This window comes from Podarcis tiliguerta (genome assembly GCF_965153285.1).
Source record: "Podarcis tiliguerta genome assembly, chromosome: 2".
Classification (NCBI taxonomy): domain Eukaryota; kingdom Metazoa; phylum Chordata; class Lepidosauria; order Squamata; family Lacertidae; genus Podarcis; species Podarcis tiliguerta.
The window spans coordinates 634,889-659,796 of record NC_139535.1 but is presented as its reverse complement, the minus strand read 5'-3'; the positions used below and the strand labels follow the sequence as shown (position 1 = coordinate 659,796).

The following is a 24,908-nucleotide window of genomic DNA, read 5'->3' as shown; positions in this document are numbered from 1 at the left end:
TCGACCTGAACCCAAATGGGGGGGGGGTAGATCATTGCCAGTGTTGCGGTAAAATCTGGGTGCGAGGCTGCTCTGCCACCCAGCTCGTCGGACTAAGTCCGCGGGTCCCTGCGGAGGAAAATGAGTTCAGCCGGAGACAGGAGCAAACTGCAGAAGATCCATGTTTATTGCGCAACAGGTTCAAGGCGAGATTGAACAGCGAGAAAGGGGTGACATGAAATTTTGAAACTTCCCTCCATGTCCCAGAATACAGTGCAAAATACATCCCACTTACATCATGAATGTATTAAGAAGAGGTTGGGTTACACAGGATTAACATATGGAGGAGGGAGGGGGGAATATGCGGAGCTGGAGATATGCGTAGATAAGCACATCCTGAGTCCCGGTGATGAGAAGACAATGGTCCATGCATGCACAGTCTGCCACCTGGCATTGCCCGGAGGAAAGGCTTGGCAGAGTGATTTGACAGGATTAGGGTCTTGACACCTTGCTTGAGGGATGATGGAGGACAGGGGAGGTGTCATGGAGTCCTAGAGAAATTGAGCAAATTGGCACGTTGATTTTCTATGAATTTTATAGATTTTAGTCCCTTTTGACATTGACAATTGGAAATAAATGAATATATTGTAGCGAAGAAGGAGGTGAAGAAGACATGCCCCCCCTTCCGTATCACCAGATTTTAATTCTGAAAGTACATCACAGTGTCTTGGGAGTTGGCCACCCCTGATCTATATGAAGCGGCTGGGATAAATCATTGGGGGGGGGGGATTGGGGCTGGGTGTTAATCATTATGCAGATGATACCCAGCTCTGCCTCTCCTTTAAATTGGAACCAATGAAGGCGGTGAAGGTCCTGTGTGAGTGTCTGGAGGCGGTTGGAGGATGGATGGCGGCTAACAGATTGAGGTTGATCCTGACAAGACAGAAGTACTGTTTTTTGGGGGACAGGGAGCGGATGGGTGTGGGGGACTCCCTGGTCCTGAATGGGGTAACTGTGCCCCTGAAGGACCAGGTATGCAGCCTGGGAGTCAGTCTGCACTCACAGCTGTCCATCAAGGAGTAGACGAATGGGAAAGATATTAGATAGGAAAGAAACCCAGAAACATTAGGGTCATAGGTTCAGGATATTCTCCAGATCCAGGAAGCACTCCTCCGAAGGGTCAACTGAATCAAAAGGCACGGAAGCTCCGATAGAGCGTCTGAGACAGATTGTTTGTTTTGCAATAAATCTTCTAGCTAATTATGACTTGCATGCTGTGTTATCAAGACGGCAGCCTGGGCTCCTGACATGGTCTGCCAGCTCCATCTGGTACGCTGGCTGGGACCCTCTCTGCCCACCCCTTTATGTCTGTTAAAATGTTAAACCCCCCCCCCCGGGGGGGGGAGATTCCGCCATAATCACACCCAGCTGTTACCAACTCCATCTGGTATGCAGGATGAGACCCTCCCTGCCCGCAGACTGTCTTGCCAGAGTGGTGCATGCTCTGGTCATCTCCCGCTTGGACTACTGCAATGTGCTCTCCGTGGGGCTACCTTTGAAGGTGACCCAGAAGCTACAATTAATCCAGACTGGGGCAGCTAAACTGGAGACAGGGGGGTGGCTGCTGGGACCATATAACACTGGTCTTAAAGGATCTTCACTGGCATTTCCAAGCACAATTCAAAGTGTTTGTGCTGACCTTCAAAGACCTAAACCTGAAGGCGTGTCTCCACTCCCATCATTCAGCCCGGACCCTGAGTCTCCTCCAAGCGTCTGACGGTGGTTCCCTCACTGTGAGAAGCAAAGTTACAGGGGACCTATAAGATGTCAAGTAGATAAAGAATTACACAACTTTTAGAAGATGTCTGAAGGCAGCCCTGTATCGGGAGGTTTTAAATGTTTGATGTTTTTATGTGCACTGTAAGTTGTCCAGCTAGATTAGTGGCATAATAATAATAATAATAATAATAATAGTAAAAGCTCTGGTTTTACCAGTAGTGATGTATGGAAGTGAGAGCTGGACCATAAAGAAGGCTGATCGCCAAAGAATTGACGCCTTTGAATTATGGTGCTGGAGGAGACTCTTGAGAGTCCCATGGACTGCAAGAAGATCAAACCTCTCCATTCTTAAGGAAATCAGCCCTGAGTGCTCACTGGAAGGACAGATCCTGAAGCTGAGGCTCCAAGACTTTGGCCACCTCATGAGAAGAGAAGACTCCCTGGAAAGACGCTGATGTTGGGAAAGATGGAGGGCACAAGGAGAAGGGGACGACAGAGGACGAGATGGTTGGATAGTGTTCTTGAAGCTACAAACATGAGTCTGACCAAACTGCGGGAGGCAGTGGAAGACAGGAGGGCCTGGCGTGCTCTGGTCCAGGGGGTCACAAAGAGGCGGACACGACTGAACGACTAAACAACAACAAATATCAAGTAGATAGGGGGATGCGGGTGGCGCTGTGGGTTAAAGCCTCAGCGTCTAGGGCTTGCCGATCGAAAGGTCGGCGGTTCGAATCCCCGCGGCGGGGTGCGCTCCCGTTGTTCGGTCCCAGCGCCTGCCAACCTAGCAGTTCGAAAGCACCCCCGGGGGCAAGTAAATAAATAAGGACCGCTTACTAGCGGGAAGGTAAACGGCGTTCCGTGTGCTGCGCTGTCTCGCCAGATGCAGCTTGTCACGCTGGCCACGTGACCCGGAAGTGTCTTCGGACAGCGCTGGCCCCCGGCCTCTTGAGTGAGATGGGCGCACAACCCTAGAGTCTGGCAAGACTGGCCCGTACGGGCAGGGGTACCTTTACCTTTTTTTATATCAAGTAGATAAAGAATTACACAACTTTTAGAAGACGTCTGAAGGCAGCCCTGTATCGGGAGGTTTTAAATGTTTGATGTTTTTATCTGCACTGTAAGTTGTCCAGCTAGATTGGTGGAATAATAATACTTATTATCAACTTGACACCTCCCCCCTCCCTTGCTGAGGGCGTCCCGTCAAAGCAGACTGGATTCTGCAGCTTTCGCTGGAGGGAAGCACATCAGGGGCGGAAGAAGGAGCTGCTTTCAGTTGCCGGCGGGGATTGAGACGCCCCTCCCTGGAGAAAACTCGCACAATCCGCCTCCCTCCGCTCGGGCTCCCCTGCTCCCACCCTCCTTCCGGCGGGGCGGCTCTTCTTCATAGCTCTATGGGTAGAAGCATTCGGAAAGGCAGCCGAAGACTGTCGGAAATTGCCGAGCCGGAGGGGAGGGGAAAGGAGCCCCTCCCCCCGAGGGGGCGCGTCCTTGGAGACCCCCGAGAAAGGAAATCGGAGTAAAATAGCGAGCGAGGGAAGTGGAGGGAGAGAGAGGACAAAGAGGTAGAGCTGCGGGGGGGGGAGGGGGCGAAGGGCGGGGAGGGAAAGGGGGCAGGGACCCCCCCCAAAAAAACAACAACTCACGTCTTGGGGGCTATCTGCAGAGGCCCCGATGCATGCAATCCGGCTGGAGATCGGGCCCCCTCCATTCGCAGGGATTGCATTGCACGCCCCCCCCCCCCAGATCAGCCTTCCCACCATTTACTATGGGAAATGCATCGGGGCGGGGGGGGCGGGGGGGCCTTTCTGCAGAGGGAGCCCCGGCAGGGTTTTGCATTGCAAGATTTCCATTGCAGCGCAAGGAGATGCTCAGCTGTCAAGAGATGCTCAGCTCCCCTGCCCCCCCCCCGGCTGGGACTTGAACCCAGGCCCCAGTTCCGGCTTCCCCCTGGCAGGAATCCCTGGGGCGCCGCCATCCTGGCTTGGTGGGTCCCCTTTGGGGGGAGACTGGGGAGTCCATGGAAGGGTTAATGGGGGCGAGAGAGAGCTGGATGGAGACCCGCCCCCGTCTCCCTCCTGGGATGGGGAGAGATTTGGCAGGAAGGCTGAGCCGGCGGGGGGGGGGGGCTCTGGGCCAAGGGGACCCTCGGGGGGGGGGCGGAGGAGGTTGGGGGCGGAGGAGGTTGGGGGGCGGAGGGAGGAAGGGAGCATCCCTGGGGGAGGAATCGAAGCCATATTGGAGAAAGAGAGAGGGACTTGGGGGCCGCCTGCCTTGACTTCTCCCTCCTGCCCAGGGATCTGCCATGACTCGGTGTAGACCAGGGAGAGATCCCTGAGCCGGAGCCCCGATCCACCCACCCTCTCCTCCCCTGGAGCTCAGTCCTTGCCCTGCCTCAAGTCCCAGATCAGGAGCTGCAGGGGGCGCTGGGGGAAAGAGGAAAGGGAGGAAGCCCCCTTTATTATTTCCCCCTTTGAGGCTTCTCTCTTGGCAACGCCAGTCTCTCCCACATGCCTGTGTTTCTGTGGAGAAGCATCTAGAGGGCCCCCCCCCCCCCAGACACCTGGGCCCAACTCCCTCTCACCTGGTTTCCATTATTCCCCCTATATCAGATCTCTTAACTCTGTGGGATTTAAGGGATGGGGAAGATTGCTATGGAAATGGGGGGGTTCCCGTGTTCCCCCCTCAAGAGCCTGCCTTATTATTATTATTGTTATTACAGTGGTACCTCAGGTTACATACGCTTCAGGTTACAGACTCCGCTAACCCAGGATGAGAAGAGAAATTGTGGTCCAGCGGCACGGCAGCAGCAGGAGGCCCCATTATGTTAAGAACACTTTCTTAACCACCAGAACGAATTGAGTACTTGACCCGAGGTACCACTGTACTGCAGTTTCAGTTTCAGTTATTGTTATTTATTTATTTAATCTATTAGTTGCTTTCTCTTGCCCAGGGCAGCCCAAAGGGACTTACAACCAGTTGTTGTTGTTGTTGTTATGTTCCACAGTGACACTCCAAGGCCTTCTTTGTCGTGTTTCCTGTATTTTGGGGGAAGAGAGAAGGCTGTTCTCGGGGCCTGCTCCCCCACTAGGGAAACTGAGGCAGCCCCCTCAGGCAGGAGATTCAGGGAGGGGCAAGGAGGGGACGGAGCTGAGTCCCGTTTGGCCAGCCCTGATTTAACCCTCTGTCCTCTCATCCAGTGGAAGGTGCTGTCCCATTGCCAGTGTCCCAGACACAATGCAGCCGCCTTGGGAAGTCAGTGGTGCAGGATGATTTGGGAATGTGTGCAGTTGGTGGGACTGTACCAGGAAGATGTTGGAGATCACGGAGGAAGGAGGAAACGAAATACAGATACAGTGGTGCCCCGCAAGACGAATGCCTCGCAAGACGGAAAACCCGCTAGACGAAAGGGTTTTCCGTTTTGGAGGTGCTTCGCAAAATGAATTTCCTATGGGCTTGCTTCGCAAGACGAAAATGTCTTGTGAGTTCCTGCAGGGTTTTTTTCCTCCCCCCCCCCTTTTCCCCAAGCCGCTAAGCCGCTTATCAGCTGATCCGCTAAGCCCGCTAAGATGCTAATAGCGCTAATCCGCTAAACCACTAATGGGCTTGCTTCACAAGACGAAAAAAACCGCAAGACAAAGAGACTCGCGGAATGGATTCTTTTCGTCTTGCGAGGCACCACTGTATACAGAATTTTCAGAGGAGGGGGAAGAAGGGGAAAGTGTGTCCCCCCAGATAAGACTCCCATCCTCCCTGGCCATGGGCCATCCTTGCTTGGGCAGGTGGTCCTTTGAGTCCAACCACATCTGGAGGGACAGAGGTGCCTCACCTCAGCATAGACGGTTCCTCTAGGGCTCAACGTTACGTGGGAGTTGGTGGAACTGGATCTTAAGGGTTCTTGAGATATTTCTTCAGGGATTATGATTGGTATCCAGACCCTAACAGTATAAAGCCAAGGTGTCCCCACTGAGCAGTATATCAAGCCTGCCGCCCCCTGGGGAAGACCTTTTGAAGGAAATGGTTTGTCCCCAAAGTTGCTTCCTTCCTCCGCTGCTGCTGCCCACACTAAAAGAATGTCTGGATGAAATCCCAGGGATTGTCTGGCTCCTATTACAAAGAGATCCAGTTGATATTCTAGAAAAAAGTGTGGCTAAGATTCTGAGTCACAATCGTGGCTGAAAAATACAGCCAGGGAATCTGAAACTGATTTGAAGATTGGTTTTTTCTATTCAGCTGGACACACCGCTGGTTTCAGCTTCTTTATTTTCTTTTCTTTCCCACAATCAGTGTTATTCACCTTTAATACTCACCTTTTTCAGTGTCACACATATTTTTATCTTGTGATCTTCAGATGAAGAGAGGTATACAAATTTAATAAATAATTCCCAATTGGAGCAGAGCTAGAATATCCAGAAGCCCTTGGCCACCCAGGGCAAAGGAGGAAGAACAGTGAGAGAGGCCTGGACAGGGAATCTCCACTAAGATAAGCCAATGTCAGGAGGCGAGTGCGAGACCTGGCGGCATATAGTTATTATAAATCATAATTGGGGTGGGTGTCTCAGTCTGGCCTTCCCAGCAGTCAGGCTCCAGCTGCTTTCCTTCTGCATCTCCAGCTCTCTCCATTCCATAATGCAAGGCTGAGAGATGGAGGTCCAACCCCAAGAAGATTCTCCAACTGAGCACTCCTTCAGCCGACCACAAGCACCAAGCCTTGTCACTAGACTTATATATGGGTCTCCAAAAATGGTCAATATGGAAGTCCTTAGGCCAAAGGGACTGTGCAGGTGATGAATAAAGATCTAGAGGTCGAAGGGGACAAAATGTGGCCCAAGGGGTGGAGGATTATTGTGCAGAGAATGAAGAACTTCATGGTGAACTTAGGACCCTGAAGAATAGTGGGTAGGTTCAAGGAACATAGAGTAGCTCCCTTTTCTGTAAGAAACCACTTTATGTAAAAAGTAAACCCCAAAAGTCTACCATATTCTGAGATAATGCTGCTTCATTAACTATAATTAAGGGTTATGAAATGTTGATGATGCATTACCATTATTTGACATTATTTCATTTGCATTTCCTAAAAATTTGGAACATATGGAGGACAGGAGAGATTGTACGAGATGTTAAAATAAGAGGAGGTTGTAATTCATGTCTGTAATATTCCTTTGTTCTCTTCCTAGAAAATAAATAGGATTTTCTCCCCCACCCCCCATTTAAGAAGAAAATGGAGAAGGCAGTCAGAATTCTGGTGGGTGATGCCCAATAGGATTAACAAAGAAACCATTTAAATGTATGGAGTGTGAAAAGAGAAAGGAGAAGTAATTTGAAAGTATGGAGTGTGGGAAGAGCTTCAGTAGCAGTGGAACACTAAGAAAACATCAACAGACTCACACAGGCGAAAAACCTTTTAAATGTACGGAGTGTGGAAAGAGCTTCTATGCTAATCGAGTACTTAGAAGTCATCAACGGACTCACGTGGGGGGAAAACCATTTAAATGTTTGGAGTGTGGAAAGGGCTTCACTTCTAATCAAGTACTTACAAGTCATCAACGGACTCACAAGGGGGAGAAACCATTTAAATGTATGGAGTGTGGAAAGAGCTACATTGACAGTGGAACACTAAGAAAACATCAACGGACTCACACGGGGGAGAAACCATTTCAATGTATGGAGTGTGGAAAGAGCTTCACTTATAGTGGAACGCTAAGAAGACATCAATGGATTCACAAGGAGGAGAAACCATTTAAATGCGTGGAGTGTGGGAATAGCTTCACTGAGAGTGGAAAACTTAGAATTCATCAATGGATTCACACTGGGGAGAAACCATTTAAGTGCATGGAATGTGGAAAGAGCTTCACTGGAAGTGGAAAACTTATAATTCATCAACGCACTCACACTGGGGAGAAACCATTTAAATGCATGGAATGTGGAAAGAACTTCATTGATAGTGGAAACCTTAGAATTCATCAACGCACTCACACGGGGGAGAAACCATTTAAATGCATGGAATGTGGAAAGAACTTCAGTGACAGTGGAAAATTTAGGAGACATCAACGGACTCACACAGGGGAGAAACCGTTTAAATGCATGGAGTGTGGAAAGAACTTCATTGATAGTGGAACATTAAGAAAACATCAACGGACACACATGGGGGAGAAACCATTTAAATGCATGGAATGTGGAAAAAGTTTTAGTGACAATGGAAAACTTAGAATTCATCAACGGACACACACAGGGGAGAAACCATTTAAATGCATGGAATGTGGAAAGAGCTTCCGTCACAATGGAACCCTTAGAATTCATCAACGGACTCACACGGGGGAGAAACCATTTAAATGCATGGACTGTGGTAAGAGCTTCATTAACAGTGGAACACTAAGAAAACATCAACGGACCCATACAGGGGAGAAACCATTTAAATGCATGGAGTGTGGAAAGAGCTTCACTGATAGTGGAACACTTAGAATTCATCAACGGACTCATACAGGTGAAAAACCATTTGAATGCATGGAGTGTGGAAAGAGCTTCACTGATAGTGGAACACTTAGAATTCATCAACGGACTCATACAGGTGAGAAACCATTTCAATGCATGGAGTGTGGAAAGAGCTTCAGTCGGAGTGGACTCCTTACAAACCATCATCATATTCACACGGGAGAGAAACCATTTAAATGTATGGAGTGTGGAAAGAGCTTCAGTCGGAGTGGCCACCTTACAAACCATCATCTTATTCACACGGGGGAGAAACCATTTAAATGTATGGAGTGTGGAAAGAGCTTCACTGAGAGTGGACACCTTAGAAACCACCATCTGATTCACACGGGGGAGAAACCATTTAAATGTATGGAGTGTGGAAAGAGCTTTAGTCAGAGTGGACACCTTAGATACCATCAATGGACTCACAGAACGGAGAAACCATTTCAATGCATGGAATGTGGAAGGAGCTTCAGTACAAGTGGAGTTCTTACAAAACATCAACAAACTCATACAGGGGAGTAACAATATAAGTCCTAGGGAATTGGACAGAGGTTCAGTTGTAGTGGAAGTCTTGCAAACCATCAAAAGACTCCAAGGGGTAAGAGCTGTAACACCAACAGACCATGAATTAACTCAAAGAAGGGAAAGGGTTTAAATAGAAGGAGTGTGGATCCTGATTTCGTTATTATGCAACACTTTTTAGAGTGCAGGACCTGTTTCTCTCCGAGTTGACACTTTCGTTCACATCAATAACAGGAAATCAATCTTAAACACATGCAGCGTATGTGAGCTTTTGTTGTTTGTATGTAATGTTGTCTAGACATGTATTTAAATAATGAAGGTAACATTTCACAATAGTAAGTAGAATATAATATTTAATGTGAATCTGTAGTGTTGCTTCTGAATGAGGGTGGACTGAGAGAGAGCTGGTGTTGGTGTTTGGTGGAGGGAGTTGGAAATGTCTGTACAGTGGTGCCTCGCAAGACGAAAAGAATCCGTTCCATGAGTCTCTTCGTCTAGCGGTTTTTTTGTCTTGCGAAGCAAGCCCATTAGCGGATTAGCGGTATTAGCAGTTTAGCGGCTATTAGCGGCTATTAAAGGCTTAAGGGATTAGCGGATTAGCTGCTAAAAGGCTATTAGCGGCTATTAAAGGCTTAAGGGATTAGCAGATTAGCTGCTAAAAGGCTATTAGCGGCTATTAAAGGCTTAAGGGATTAGCGGATTAGCTGCTAAAAGGCTATTAGCGGCTATTAAAGGCTTAAGGGATTAGCGGATTAGCTGCTAAAAGGCTATTAGCAGCTTAGTGCCTTAGAAAAAGGGGGTGGGGAGCGAAAACCCCCCCCCCAGGAATCGCAAGACATTTTCGTCTTGCGAAGCAAGCCCATAGGGAAATTTGTCCTGCGAAGCACCTCCAAAACGGAAAACCCTTTCGTTTAGTGGGTTTTCCGTCTTGCAAGGCATTCGTCTTGCGGGGCACCACTGTATCTGGGAATGGAGAGTTGCTCAAAGTGGAGCTGGTGGTGTTGCTTTGGAAGCAGAGTTAGACTAATATTATAGGAACAGCAGCATAAGTCCCATTGTTATAATTCCAATAGTGGAACCATGAAGACACAGAAAGATTGAAAGCACCTACTTATATGCCGAAGGTAATCTTGAAACCCTGATCTATTCTTTTGATTTGTAGATACATTATGTCAGATATAATGTGTATAGATATATTTGGTGGCAGGAGAAATAAAAGGGGCATTCCCTGGCATAACCAGGAAAGGCTCTGCTCTCAGCTGCACGTCTTGCATGAGGAGGGAAGGGGGCACAGGGAAGAAGGGGCCGTACCAGAGCATCTCAAGGCAATGTTGGGAGGGGGGCACATGGTGATACAAGTGTGTGTAGAATGCTATCCCCAAAATGACGCAGGCGAGAAACAATATGGATGAGTATAATGTGGAAGGAGGTTCAGCCAGGTCCCCAACCCAGAGTGCTAAGGGTCAGCTTCCTCCAATTCCACCAGCTGCCCCACGGCATGATCCATCTCTGGGCCCTGAGGGTGGAAAGTCTCCTTGCACTTTTGCAACTGGACATGATCCGAGGGAGTCCTCCTGCCAGCAGAGCACAAAGCGTATTATTGATGTAATTATCTTATTATTGCTGTTGCGATCATGGACTGGCTGGATGCAGAGAAGAGGGGGAGACCCCTCTTTTCTCTCTCCTAAATCTTCCACCATTCCTGCTTCACTGGATTCCATGAGTTCTAGTTTGGGGGGGGGGGGCTTTTCTCTATCCTCTTTCTCCATTCTATCTGACATGTCCTTCCTTCCTCGTCTTCTCTCCAAAGTGAAAGGTCCCAGATACTGAACTGTGCACAGTACTCCAAATGTGTTCACACCATAGATCTCCATAAATAATTTCCATTCCTCCTTAAGGAGCAGACATGAGATTGTTATGTGTCACATGTCGGTTTACATTCCAGCACAGTATGCTGGGAACTTCCGTTGTGTGTATAGCTTTTGCTTTTCTCTGTCTCTCTGAGAATACAAAGAGAGAGACGAAATGTTTCTTTGTCCTGATTTATGATTAATAAATCCGTAGTTGTAGTATGCTTCCACAAGCCTCACGCCTATTCTGTGTCCGCAGTTCGCTCTGCTGATATAGTGTGCCCTGGCTTTGAAGCCTGGGTCGCTGATTTACATCGGAGCAGAGGCTGATGGGTCTTCGCAGCGGGACGGCTGGAAGGAGATGACCCACCTGGGGCTAGCCAGCTGGCCTTGCGACCCTCTGCATGCCAACAAGATCTGCACTACAACCATTAGGAGAGTGGCAGGTGTATTTTCAATCGGTTCCCTAAACATCCCCAGCGTGAGATTTGCAGTTTCCCGAGCCAGTGCTCACAGGGTCAACAATTTCCCAGAGTTACCTAACATGACCCCAAGGTCTCACTCCTGGTCCCTCACCACCTCCTCATCAGCCCAACGTGCATCTGTTTAATCTTGTTGACCATGAACTGGAACCCTGCCAGAACCAATGGATGGTGCCAGCTTGGTTCTGTGACAAAGGAACATGTAAAATGTCAAACATTAAGAACTTCCCTGAAGGCCTTCAGAGCTCTTCCAAAAGTTACTTTCTCTCTTTGACATCTGATGATGATGATAATAATAAAAATTATAATAATATTAATTATTAATAAATTATTATGAGGGCGTGTGTTCCACAGGGAGGGCGCCACTTTTGAGAAGGCCCTCTGCCTGGTTGCCTGTAATTATGAGGGAACCGCCACAAGACCCTCGGAAGTGGACCTCAGTGTCCGGGCTAAATGATGGGAGGATTTTCTTTTCTGTTAGATGGATGTTGAAACAAGATGTGATTGACTAGGCCATGTCTGGATCACAGATTTCTACCCAAGAGCCACAATTGCTTTGCATTCACAAACGCTATGTCAAATATCACTAGTAAACAGAATAATTTAAACAAGGAAACCAACAACAGTATTAAAATTGCAGGGAGAGAGAAAAAAACTGGATTTAAAATGACCAAACCACAAGATGAAAAGTCTCCATACTAAATGAGGGAAGGGGGAGGCATGGGGGGGGGGGTCTTTTGACGTCTCCCTACTGGCAAGGGAATTCCAGAGCAAGGATGCCTCTGTCTGTCTGGAATCCCTCACTGCCTCATCTCCAGCAGGAAGGGAGGATTTCCAGACTGGGACCCTTCACTGTCAGGGGGAGGTGCTGGGGCCTGGGCAGCTGGATGGATGGGCAACAGGCTGCAGAAATGCTCCCCCCTTCCTTTCACAGGACTGTTGTGGTGTTGCATGTGTGTGACAAGGCAACACTCAAGAACAGTTCCCACCAACCAACATTACATCATTCCTCTACTGCCCACAAGGCGGCGATCTTTCCTCTACACATGGTCGAATCCTAGAATTGCAGAGTTGGAAGCGACCACAAGGGTCATCTCGCCCAGCCCCCTGGAATTAAGGTATTTTGCCCAAAGTGGGGCTCAAACTCCCAACTCATAGATTCAGAGTCTCATGCTCTACCGACTGAGCTATAAAAGTAGAAACCAGGACAACCCCAAAACTGTAGAGCTTTTTTTTTAGACAAGGCCCCAAATAAATGCCCAAAAAGCCCATGAGTTTTCGATTGACTTGTCTTAAATTCAGGACAAAGTGCCATCTTTTGGAAATTCTGCCTTTGAAATCTTTTGCTAGTCTTTCTTTTGAATGGGGTGGGGGGTTTTCAATCTGGCCAGTCCCCATGCAAAAGAATAAATGGAAACGTATCAAAAAGGGCAGCATTTGGAAACCACTCTGGGTCCTTTGGCCTCCTGCCTGAACTGCTGGCTGCACACCTGGGAGCAGAGTAGGACTTACTTCCGAGTAAGCAGGCATCAGATGGAAAATTGTGTATCAATAAGGCCTACAGCTAAAAGGAAAAAAGAGAGGAGGTTCTTTATGCAGGCCCCAAACTAGACCCCAAGCAGCTATTTAAGGGCAGTGAGGGAAGAATTACTAGTTGGGAAGTGACATTGGCAGGAAGGAAGAACAGTCCTGGTGGAAGAATTATAGGCAGCAAATGGGAAGAAATCAGACTTTGACATACTGTATGGGATGCAGAGGCAGTGCTGAGGGGCTTTTTACACAGCCTTCTTTCCAAAGAAGCAGAGGGAAGCTCCAAAAGGAAGATGTAGGAGCAGAAATCAGGGCGAATGAGAAGAAATCCACTAATAAAGCAGGGAGCCCGCCGGGGAATCGGCCTCCTTGGCGCCTGAAACTGAGGCGAGGCTCCGATTTCGAAGGTGGGAAAAGGCGGGAAAAGTCGTTGCCCTCAGAGTCGCTGAGGGGAAGCAGCGGCGGGGGGAGGGGCTGCTCCTCTCTCGCCCCTCAGAGACACGACGGGGACCCTCTTGGGAGGGGAGCAGAAAGGGGTCTCTCTCTCCCCCTCACAACCCCATTGCACTCCTCTCATGGCGGAAGGGGACCCCACCCTCTCCCTGCCGGGCCAAGGGGGTCTCTGGCCGCAGGAGAGCCTGTGGGGAGGAGCGGGGAGAGGGAAGGAAGCGCCCCTTCTCTCTCAGGCAGCCCCATGTCTGGGTCCATCTCTGGGCTTCACAAGGGGGGAGAGACCCCCCCCCGTTGGCTTCCCTGGCTCAGCCCCTCCCCCACTCCCCTGACCCACAGGGGGAGGGGCAGCCCTTCCCTCCCTCTCATTCATCCTCTCCCCTCCCAGCCTCCCTGTTTGCAGATGGAAAACCACGTCCTTCTCTCCCCGCAAACCCAGGTCACCCCCAGATATGATGCCCCCTGCTGTGGGGAGGAGGAAGGAGGGGGGCCAGCTCCCCATGGAGCCCCCAGAGGCAGCGCCCCATCCCAACACAAGGAGAGGCTGCTCTATCGACGTAGCTCTAGGAGCAAGCGCATCCCAAAAGGAACCGGAAGTGTCGTCGCGAAACGCGCCGGAAGTTTCCAGACAGGGAAAGGAGGAGGGGCGTCGCTGAAGAGTCGCCGCCGCCGCCCTTTCTATTGCTGACAAGGAAAGCGGACTAATCCGTAGCCAGGGAGGCGGAGGACCAAGAGGTGAGAAGGGGGGGAATAAGAGGGGGGAGGACAAAGAGACCCCCCCCAAGAAAGCGCCCTCCCTGGGGCCCGTCGACAGGGGCCCCGATCCAGCGACCCAGGGGGGAAGGGGGGACCCAACACCGGCAGGCTTGGCCTGGCAAGATCTCCTGGCAGCAGCACCGCCAGACTCCCCTTTCTCTTTCCTGGGGGGTCGAGAGATGCTCAGCTGCCCTGCCCCCCCCCCGGACGCCTTGGCTGGAAGATGAATGAGGACCCCAAGCAGGGCTGGGGGTGGGGCTGAGGCCCCCCATTCTCCCTGGGGTCGTGGGGCGCCTGGCTGGGGAAACGGAGAGAGGGAGTCCATGGAAGGGGGAGGAGCCTCGACAGAGACCCCTCCCCCTCCAGCACCCCTGACCCCCCCCATCACCCAGCCTCCCTGCTGAGGGTGTTGGCAGTCCCAGATCATCTGCATTCACTAGGACTTATCTCCATACTTTGGATTGTCCTGAATACCACCATTTAATAGCCTAGCGCAAACCCAAAAGTCCTGCTGGGATGCATCTTGGCTTGCCTGCTGATGAAACTGAGTGTGTGAGGATTGATAATATTGTCATTTATCCGTTTTAGCCCCCACGTAGTAGCAGCTGCCAGGACATTGTCCTGTTCGCCTCTGTATAGTTCCAGCCTTATTTCAGACGTTGTGGTAGATTGCAATCAGGGAGGATTTGATATAAATCAAATTGATTTCAATCACAATTTACAATAAATCACTAGTCAGTATGATTCCTTTTTAAATAAAAAATTTCTGATTTGGTTACACTAATAGAAATACATAGACAGATAATTATGAAATCATTCTGAGGTTTAATAAGTTAACTGTCTATATTTGGACAACATTTCTGCTGTAATTTATTGGAAGGAGAAAAATAATCATTTCCTTAATAACAACTTAAGCAATTTATTTAACTAAAACAATAATATTATAGCATGTTGGTAAAAATATTTTTTTTATATATAAAAAACAACAACCAAGCAGACTGAGTTTTAGCGCACATGAAAAACTCAGAAATTATGCATTTCCACCACCTCCACTACCAGTCACCCCTTTGGATTGGCTTCTGCATTCAGGTGCCTATTCTGTACAGTTAAGTGTCAGTGCGGTTGTTGGAACCCAGTGGGATTGGGAAGAGGTTGCCAGCCCTGAAGAGCCTTCAGCACTTGCCTCAAGTCTGAGTTGCACAATTATTACACAAAGACCCCAAGATGTGTGGAGTATTCTGCTCACAAGGTTGCACTTTCATTTTTACTGCTTCACACTTAGCTACTTGTGCAGATCTCTTCCACTGCAAACCATCTGTTCATTGAACCTCTTGGAACTTAGAATTTAAGGGGTTGATTCTGTGTATATAATTCTGCAAAGGAACAATGGGATTAAGGTTTCCTCTCAACTCTGTATGTTTATTTTATAACATTTTTCCTGTGAAGAAAAGGCATGTTATCTCTGCAGATACAGAAATTCACACGTTTGAGAATGACAAAAACAAGCATGTGTGACAATATCTTCTCATTAGAAAAACTTCCCCAAATAATCTTACAGAATTCCCCCCCCCCCCCGCAGAAGCCGCGCGCTCTTTAAAGAGCACGCCGCTCTTGGGGGCTTTTCCCTGAGGAGGGAGAAGGGACTGACTGGCTGCGTCCGTCCCTTCTCCCACCTCGTAAAAAAGCTTGCAGGAGCCGCACGCTCCTTAAAGGGTGCGCAGCTCCTGTGGGCTTTTGTGGGAGGTGGGGAATACTCCCAGAGCTTGTCGGGGCTGGCGGGGGAAGCCCGGGCTTCCCTTGCCAGCCCCAATAAGCTCCTGAGCAGCTCGGGGGTAGCCCGCGAAGCCTCCGCAGGGCAGGGGGATGTAGGCTCGCTACTGCCCTGTAGAGGCTTCGCAGGCTACCCCAGAAGCCAGAACAGCTAGAGAGAGTGTTGCGCAGCGCTCCCTCTAGCTGTTTTAGCTTCTGCCTTAGTGGTGCAAAGCCTCCGCAGGGCACCAGGGAGCTCTGCTCAGCGCTCCCTTTAAATAATATTTTTTTCTTGAATTCCCCCTCTAGAAACTAGGTGTGCCTTATGATCAGGTGCGCCTTATGGAGCGAAAAATACGGTAGGTAGGAGAAAATAACAGAGGCCAACCAGTGTATATGGCGAAGCAAAGTGGCTAGTAAGCCTGATCTTTATTGCAACAGTGTCCCCCCCCCCTCACCGCAGCCAGGAGGGAGGTGTGCAAGGCCTTATATAGTCTTTTGAAATTGCCCACCCAAGACCCCCCCCCAAATATACAGAAGGAGACTACAGCAGGAATACATCACAGGAGGCGGTCTACAGCAGAAAACCTGTCCTCAAGGATACCTGTTAATGGTCACTGACTGCATTACCTGGGCAGCCTGGCCATTCTTTTGTGATGGTAAATACTTTAGTTCCTGAATCCAGGTCACAGGCTCACCCTGTTCATCCCTCCTTAAGGCAGTATTTGTAAGCACAAAGACAATGGGAAGTCTTCCATTTGCCTCCTTTACTGCAGAGGAATATTTGAGTACGTTTCTGAGCACAATTCAAAGTGTTGGTGCTGACCTTGAAAGCCCTAAACGGTCTCAGTCCTGTATACCTGAAGGAGCGTCTCCACCTCCATCGTGCAACCTGGACACAGATCCAGCGCCTAAGGCCTTCTGGCGGTTCCCTCCCTGCGAGAAGTGAGGTTACAGAGGACCAGACAGAGGGCCTTCTGGGTAGTGGCGCTTGCCCTGTGGAACGCCCTCCCATCAGATGTCAAGGAATTAAGCAGCTATCCCATTTTTAAAAGACATCTGAAGGCAGCCCTGTTTAGGGAACTTGTTAATATTTAATGCTGTATTGTTTTTAACACTCGATTGGGAGCCGCCCAGAGTGGCTGGGGAAACTCAGCCAGATGGGCAGGGTAGAAATAATACTTATTATTATTAGTAGTAGTATTAGTATTAGTATTATTAGTCTGTGGTGCTCAATGTTTAGGTATAGTAAATATTAGGATTTAATTAGAACTTGTGTGTTATAATGGAGATATGTTATAAGATAGTCTCAGTGTATTTTAGAAAGGGAGTTATGTGAAGGGTTTTTTTGTGTTTGATCCGTGTTTCTGTGTAAATACTGTGTGTCAGACTGAGAATGTCATCAGGAAGGTATAGGAAAGGGTGCACCTGCTTCTGAGCATCAGAAATGAGTGTGGAAAGTGTTAATATCATAAACCTACTGGAATCTGCCCCCTCCCTTTGTAACAAGCAGCTGTAGGTCTTTTGGGATTTAATATCAGCTCATGAAAAGTTGGGCACACGACCCAGAAAGCTGCCTGGCTCCCTCCGTCTGAAGGCGGAGATATGCACCACATGCCATAGTCGAATTCGGCTGGACTTGCCATGGGAAAGCAGAAGGGGCAACCAAGGAAGGGGGAGACGGCCAAAGAAACCTGCTCTCCCACAAGTGCCCCCCCGCCAATTCCATAACATTAGCAAAGCCCAAGTTCAAACACCAGCCCCTATTTAAGAGACTCCCGTAATGACGACACTGGACTGCCCTTTACGGTTGCCGCAAGTTACTCTTCCAAGTCCCAAAGCGCGTAGCAACTCCGGTCTATTTTGCAGGGCTGTTGTAATGGGGACCCCCTACGCCACCGCCCAGGGCAGCCCAAAGTGACGTATAACCAATCCTTGTTGTTGTTGTTGTTGTTTTCCACAGTGAGACTCCAAGGTCTTCTGTGTCATGTTTCCTGTGCAGTGAACGCTCAGGTTGCAAATGTGATCCATGCGGGAGGCACATTCACAACCTGCAGCGCCGCGTCTGCGCATTTGTGGGTTGCAATTTGGTGCTTCTGCACATGTGCAAAGCGTGATTTAGTGGTTCTGCTCACACGCGAAACCTGGAAGTAATCTGTTCTGGTACTTCCAGGTTTGGCGCGGTGCATAAAATTGAAAACACACAACTCGAAGCGTCTGTAACCCGAGGTATGACTGTCTTTTGGAAGGCAGCAGGAAGGCTGTTCTCAGGGCCTGCTCCACTGTAAGGGAAACTGAGGCAGCCCCCTCAGGCAGGAGGTGCAGGGAGGGGCAAGGAGGGGACGGAGCAGAGTCCCATTTGGCCAGCCCTGATTTAACCATCTATCCCAGGCATAGGCACCCTAAGGCCCATGGGCCAGAAGTTTGGAAAAACTTTAAAAAGTATAAGAACGCACATTAGGTAGTCCAAAAAAAGTAATTGAAACAAAATGCTTATAAAAAATAAGATAATTAACATTTAGCTCCTGTTACACATTATATCCACATAAGTCAATAGAAAAAGTATCAAGAGATGATGCTCAAGATGTGCCCTTTGGGAATTTTGGTTTTGGCAACTGCAAAGCAACATTCTTGAATTCAACACTTGCAATGCGGAAGCAAACATACAAGATCCTGTTTTTTTCTGAGATATGACACTTGTTTAGAGATTATTGTACTCTAAGGTAAAGGTAAAGGTACCCCTGCCCGTACGGGCCAGTCTTGACAGACTCTAGGGTTGTGCGCCCATCTCAAGAGGCCGGGGGCCAGCGCTGTCCGGAGACGCTTCCAGGTCACGTAGCCAGCGTGACATCGCTGCTCTGGCAAGCCAGAGCCGCACACAGAACGCCGTTTACCTTCCCGCCAGTAAGCGGTCCCCATTTATCTACTTGCACCCGGGGTGCTTTCGAACTGCTAGGTTGGCAGGCGCTGGGACCGAGCAACGGGAGCGCACCCCGCCGCGGGGATTCGAACCGCCGACCTTTCGATCAGCAAGCCCTAGGTGCTGAGGCTTTTACCCACAGCGCCACCCGCGTCCCTATTGTACACTAAGCGGGGCACTATTATATGTATCAATGCGTCCCATATCTTAGTGTATCAAAGTGCCCCAACGAACATTTTCAATGTCAACTAGCAATTGTTAATAAAACCACTGAACTTATTTGAAAATCACGTGTAATCCTGATTACTAAGTGGAATAACTTACATTTGGTATTTTTAAATCTTAACTAAATGACGTAAAAAGGTGTTGGAACACTTTTACATTTCACATAATTTTTTAGTTGGTTCTCTCGTCAAATGCCAACGGCTAAACTGGCGGGCAGCGCAGTCACAACTGTTCTACTCACACATGTATAGACACATTTTGGTGATGTCGCAACACGAATACCATTTCTCGATATTGAAATATTGTTGGTGTGTCAATGTGCCCCGCCTCCCCCATTCCGCATTTTCAGAGGAGGGGGAAGAAGGGGAAAGTGTGTCCCCCCAGATAAGACTCCCATCCACCCTGGCCATGGGCCATCCTTGCTTGGGCAGGTGGTACTTTGAGTCCAACCACATCTGGAGGGCCAGAGGTGCCTCACCTCAATATAGACGGTTCCTCTAGGGCTCAGTGTTACTTGGGAGTTGGTGAAATTGGATCTTAAGGGTTCTTGAGACATTTCCAAGGGATTGTGATTGGTATCCAGACCCTAACAGTATAAAGCCAAGGTGTCCACACTGAGCAGTTTATCAACCCTGCTGGCCGCTGGGGAAGACCTTCTGAAGGAAATGGTTTGTCCCCAAAGTTGCTTCCTTCCTTTCTCCGCCGCTGCTGCCCACACTAAAGGAATGTCTGGATGAAATCCCAGGGATGTCTGACTCCCATTTCAAAGAGATCCAGTTGATATTCTAGAAAAAAGTGTGGCTAGGATTCTGAGTCACAATCGTGGCTGGGAAATACAGCCAGGGAATATGAAACTGATTTGAAGATTGGTTTCTTCTTTACACATTATTATTATTATTATTATTATTATTATTATTATTATTTTACATTCAGCTGGACACATTACTGGTTTCATCTTCTTTCTTTTCTTTCCCACAATCAGTGTTATTCACCTTTAATACTCACCTTTTTCAGTGTCACACATATTTTTATCTTCTGATCTTCAGATGAAGAGAGGTATAACAATTTAATAAATAATTCCCAGTTGGAGCAGAGCTAGAATATCCAGAAGCCCTTGGCCACCCAGGGCAAAGGAGGAAGAACAGTGAGAGAGGCCTGGACAGGGAATCTCCACTAAGATAAGCCAGTGTCAGGAGGCGGGTGCGAGACATGGCAGCATGTCTCTGGGCACCACAGTTCAAGAAGGACACTGACAAACTAGAACGTGTACAGAGGAGGGCAACCAAAATGGTCAAAGGACTGGAAACAATGCCTTATGAGGATCGGCTAAGGGAGCTGGGCATGTTTAGCCTGGAGAAGAGGAGGTTAAGGGGTGATATGATAGCCATGTTCAAATATATAAAAGGATGTCACATAGAGGAGGGAGAAAGGTTGTTTTCTGCTGCTCCAGAGAAGCGGACACGGAGCAATGGATACAAACTACAAGAAAGAAGATTCCACCTAAACATTAGGAAGAACTTCCTGACAGTAAGAGCTGTTCGACAGTGGAATTTGCTGCCAAGGAGTGTGGTGGAGTCTCCTTCTTTGGAGGTCTTTAAGCAGAGGCTTGACAACCATATGTCAGGAGTGCTCTGATGGTGTTTCCTGCTTGGCAGGGGGTTGGACTCGATGACCCTTGTGGTCTCTTCCAACTCTATGATTCTATGATTCTATGCATATAATTACAGTGGTGCCCCGCAAGACGAAAGGGTTTTCCGTTTGCAGAGGCGCTTCGCAAGACGAATTTCCCTATGGGCTTGCTTCGCAAGACGAAAATTGACGAAAATTTTCGGGGGTTTTTTCCACTCCAAAATCCCTTTTTCTGAAGCGCTAAGCTGCTAAAAGCATTTTAGCAGCAAAACCGCTAATCCCTTAAGCTTTAAAAAGCCGTTTTTAGCCCTTAAATCGCCAATAGCACTAATAGCGCTACTCCGCTAATGGGCTTGCTTCGCAAGACGAAAAAACCGCAAGACGAAAAGACTCGCGGAACGGATTCTTTTTGTCTTGCGAGGCACCACTGTATTATAAATCATAATTGGGGTGGGTGTCTCAGTCTGGCCTTCCCAACAGTCAGGCTCCAGGTGCTTTTCTTCTGCATCTCCAGCTCTCTCCATGCAAGAATGCAAGGCTGAGAGATGGAGGTCCAACCCCAAGAACATTCTCCAATTGAGCACTCCTTCAGCCGACCACAAGCACCAAGCCTTGTCACTAGACTTATATATGGGTCTCCAAAATGGTCACTATGCACCTACTGAGGCCAAAGGGACTGTGCAGGCGATGAATAAAGATCTAGAGGTCGAAGGGGACAAAATGTGGCCCAAGGGGTGGAGGATTATAGTGCAGAGGATGAATAACTTCATGATGAACTTAGGACCCTGATGAATAGTGGCCAGGTTCATGCAACATAGAGTATCTCCCCTTTCTGTTAGGAACCACTTTTTATAAAACGTAAACCCCACTGTTCAACCGTATTCTAAGATAATGCTGCTTCCTTAACAATAATTAAGGGTTATAAAAGGCTGATGATGCATGACCATTATTTTACATTATTTCCTTTGCCTAAAAATTTGGAACATATGGAGGACAGGAGAGATTGTACAAGACGTTAAAATAAGAGCAGGTGCTAACTGATGTGTGTAATATTCCTTTGTTCTCTTCCTAGAAAACAAATAGGATTTTCTCCCTACCCCACCCCATCGAAAGAAGACTATGGAGAAGGCAATCAGAATTCTGGTGGGCCATGCGAAATGGGAATAACAAAGAAACCATTTAAATATATGGAGTGTGAAAACAGAGAACATAAACAATTTGAAAGTATGGAGTGTGGAAGGAGCTTCACTGACAGTGGAAACCTTAGAAAACACCAACGGACTCATACAGGGGAGAAACCATTTAAATGCATGGAGTGTGGAAAGAGCTTCAGTCAGAGTGGAAAACTTAGAATTCATCAACGGACTCACACAGGGGAGAAACCATTTAAATGTATGGAGTGTGGAAAGAGCTACAGTCAGAGTCGATACCTTAGAATTCATCAATGGACTCATACAGGGGAGAAACCATTTAAATGCATGGAGTGTGGAAAGAGCTTCAGTCAGAGTGGAGACCTTAGAATTCATCAACGGACTCACACAGGGGAGAAACCATTTAAATGCATGGAGTGTGGAAAGAGCTACAGTCAGAGTCGATACCTTAGAATTCATCAATGGACTCATACAGGGGAGAAACCATTTAAATGCATGGAGTGTGGAAAGAGCTTCAGTCAGAGTGGAGACCTTAGAATTCATCAACGGACTCACACAGGGGAGAAACCATTTAAATGTATGGAGTGTGGAAAGAGCTACAGTCAGAGTCGATACCTTAGAATTCATCAATGGACTCATACAGGGGAGAATCCATTTAAATGCATGGAGTGTGGAAAGAGCTTCAGTCAGAGTGGAAAACTTAGAATTCATCAACAGACTCACACAGGGGAGAAACCATTTAAATGTATGGAGTGTGGAAAGAGCTTCAGTCAGAGTGGACACCTTAGAATTCATCAACGGAGTCACACAGGGGGAAAACCATTTCAATGCATGGAGTGTGGAAAGAGGTTCACTACTAGCGGAAACCTCAGAATTCATCTACGGACTCATACAGGGGAGAAACCATTTAAATGTATGGAGTGTGGAAAGAGCTTCAGTCAGAGTGGAGACCTTAGAATTCATCAACGGAGGCACACAGGAGAGAAACCATTTAAATGCATGGAGTGTGGAAGGAGCTTCACTGAGAGTGTATGCCTGAATGCACATCATCAAATTCACACAGGAGAGAAACCATTTCAATGCATGGAATGTGGAAAGAGCTTCACTGAGAGTGGAAAACTTAGAATTCATCAACGGAGGCACACAGGAGAGAAACCATTTAAATGCATGGAGTGTGGAAAGAGCTTCACTACTAGCAGAAGCCTTAGAATTCATCAACGGACTCACACAGGGGAGAAACCATTTCAATGCATGGAGTGTGGAAAGAGCTTCAGTCAGAGTGGAGACCTTAGAATTCATCAACGGACTCACACAGGGGAGAAACCATTTCAATGCCTGGAGTGTGGAAAGAGCTTCAGTCAGAGTGGAAACCTTAGAATTCATCAGCGGACTCACACAGGGGAGAAACCATTTCAATGCATGGAGTGTGGAAAGAGCTTCAGTCAGAGTGGACACCTTAGAATTCATCAACAGACTCACTCGGGGAGAAGCAAATAAATGTATGGAGTGTGGAAAGAGCTTCAATAGAAGTGGAAACCTTAGCAAACACCAGCAAACTCAAAAAGGGAAAACCACTTTCTTATATGGAGTGTAGATAGTGCTTCACTCCTGATGTTCTTACAAAACATCAATGGACTCACAAGGAGGAGAAGCTTTAAGAGTTGAAAACCAACAATCTACCAACAAACTGAAAAAGCAGAAATGATTTGAATGGAAGGAGTGTGGAGGAAGTGCTTCTGTTACTTTATATGTATATGATTTTACATGCAAAGACCATCGGCTGTGGGGATGACTGCAGGGCCTGCTCCCTTCCAGGGCCTTTTCCAACTGGCCCAGGGTGTGTGGCCCAGGCCCTCTCTCCCAGCTATAAAGGGACTCCTGCTGCGGTGAGGCCTCTGACCATCGGCTGTGGGGAGGACTGCAGGGCCTGCTCCCTTCCAAGGCCTTTTGCAAAACAGTAATAGTCAAACTATCCCCAACCCCATCCCCACTAATCCCCCTGGCGTACCACTCATTATTCCATCATGCAGCACAAAACCTCCAGATAAAAACCTGGCAAACCAAAGGCTTATATCGCCTAATAGACTTCTACAAAAATAAACCTTTGTCAACACAAGAAATACAAGACAAACTAGAAGACACCCAAATGCCCTGGTTAACACAACACCAATTACATGCCCTCTTAAACAATCCAGTAGTAAAATCAGCAGCAACTAGGCCCCTGACAACCTTTGAAAACCTCCTCCTAACAACAAAGGGAAACGGTAAAGGGATGGTATCTGCAATATACAAAATACGACTCCAAAATCCCACGAACTCCCTAGACACAATCAAAAAACAATGGGAAGATGACATAGGCTATGAGTTTAACCCCACTCAATGGACCAGAATGTGCTCTAAACCCCAATTTAAATCCATATCAATGAAAAGAAAAGAACTCACTCTGAAGCTCACCTACATGTGGTACCTAACACCAAGAAAACTAGCGCTAATATGCCCAGGAACCTCACCAAAATGCTGGAGAGGGTGTACCTCCATAGGCACATACCTCCACATGTGGTGGGAGTGCCCAAAATCCAACTATTCTGGACAATAGCCATACAATAAATAAGTAAAATAACCAAACAAGTATTAGAAACCACCCCAGAACTGGCCTTACTAAACATCTTCCAAGACAATAATGGCCACTTACACCACAAATAACTCATAACAGCATACAAATCAATATGGCTAACCTGATTCAAAAACACACACCCACCATACTCACACACGAAAACAAAGTTCACCACAGCCAATCACAAACAAGCAACCGCACCCTAGGCCAACCCCAATTTCTCTCACCACCCAAAGGAACACAAGTGAGTAGCAAAGAGAACCCACACAAACGACGCTGACGCAAAACCCCACACATTAAGCGAATTAGAAAATTGCTTCCCGAGCCCATCCCCCACTCACCTTCCCCCCCTCCACCTCTTCCTCCCCCCTTTTCTTCCTAACGTAACCCTAATGTCTCAACAAATGAAACTGACCAATGGAAAATGTAACTTGAAAAAAAAAAGATTGCACATACCTTTGTAAACCAAGAAAACTTTAATAATAATAGTAATAGTAAAAACAGCTCCTACTGTCAGAAAAATTTCCTGTGTGTCTAGTCAAAATCTCCTTCCCTGCAACTTAAAGCCACTGGTTCGAGTCCTGCCCTCGAGGCAGGAGAAAACAAGCTTGCTCTACCATCTTCCTTGTAAGGAAGTTAGATTGGCTTCAACCAGAGCCAGGGTCTTTTCAACTCTGGCTCCAGCCTGGTGGAACGCTCTGCCTCATGAGACCAGGGCCCTGCAGGATCTGATTTCTTTCCGCAGGGCCTGTAAGACAGAGTTGTTCCGCCTGGCCTTTGGCTTGCAGCCAATTTAATTCC

At 47.9% G+C, this 24,908-nt stretch overlaps 2 protein-coding genes across 2 annotated transcripts; both read left to right on the top strand.

Moving 5' to 3' along the window:
- The first annotated feature begins 3,118 nt into the window (after nt 1-3,118).
- On the top strand, nt 3,119-24,261 carry LOC310670543 (uncharacterized protein). Its single transcript, XM_083426046.1, has 2 exons — nt 3,119-3,320; nt 21,415-24,261. The coding sequence occupies exon 2, from the start codon at nt 21,500-21,502 to the stop codon at nt 22,988-22,990; it is 1,491 nt and encodes a 496-aa protein (XP_083282172.1). The 5' UTR covers nt 3,119-3,320; nt 21,415-21,499; the 3' UTR covers nt 22,991-24,261.
- LOC310670728 (uncharacterized protein) lies at nt 7,417-9,190 on the top strand. The gene is made up of 2 exons (XM_083426438.1): nt 7,417-7,549; nt 7,644-9,190. The coding sequence occupies exon 2, from the start codon at nt 7,672-7,674 to the stop codon at nt 8,749-8,751; it is 1,080 nt and encodes a 359-aa protein (XP_083282564.1). The 5' UTR covers nt 7,417-7,549; nt 7,644-7,671; the 3' UTR covers nt 8,752-9,190.
- Nucleotides 24,262-24,908: the final 647 nt, after the last annotated feature.

Bases quoted from the DNA above. Each gene is read 5' to 3' on its own strand.
- LOC310670728 (XM_083426438.1), top strand. From the start codon at position 7,672: ATGGAATGTGGAAAGAACTTCATTGATAGTGGAAACCTTAGAATTCAT.
- LOC310670543 (XM_083426046.1), top strand. From the start codon at position 21,500: ATGGGAATAACAAAGAAACCATTTAAATATATGGAGTGTGAAAACAGA.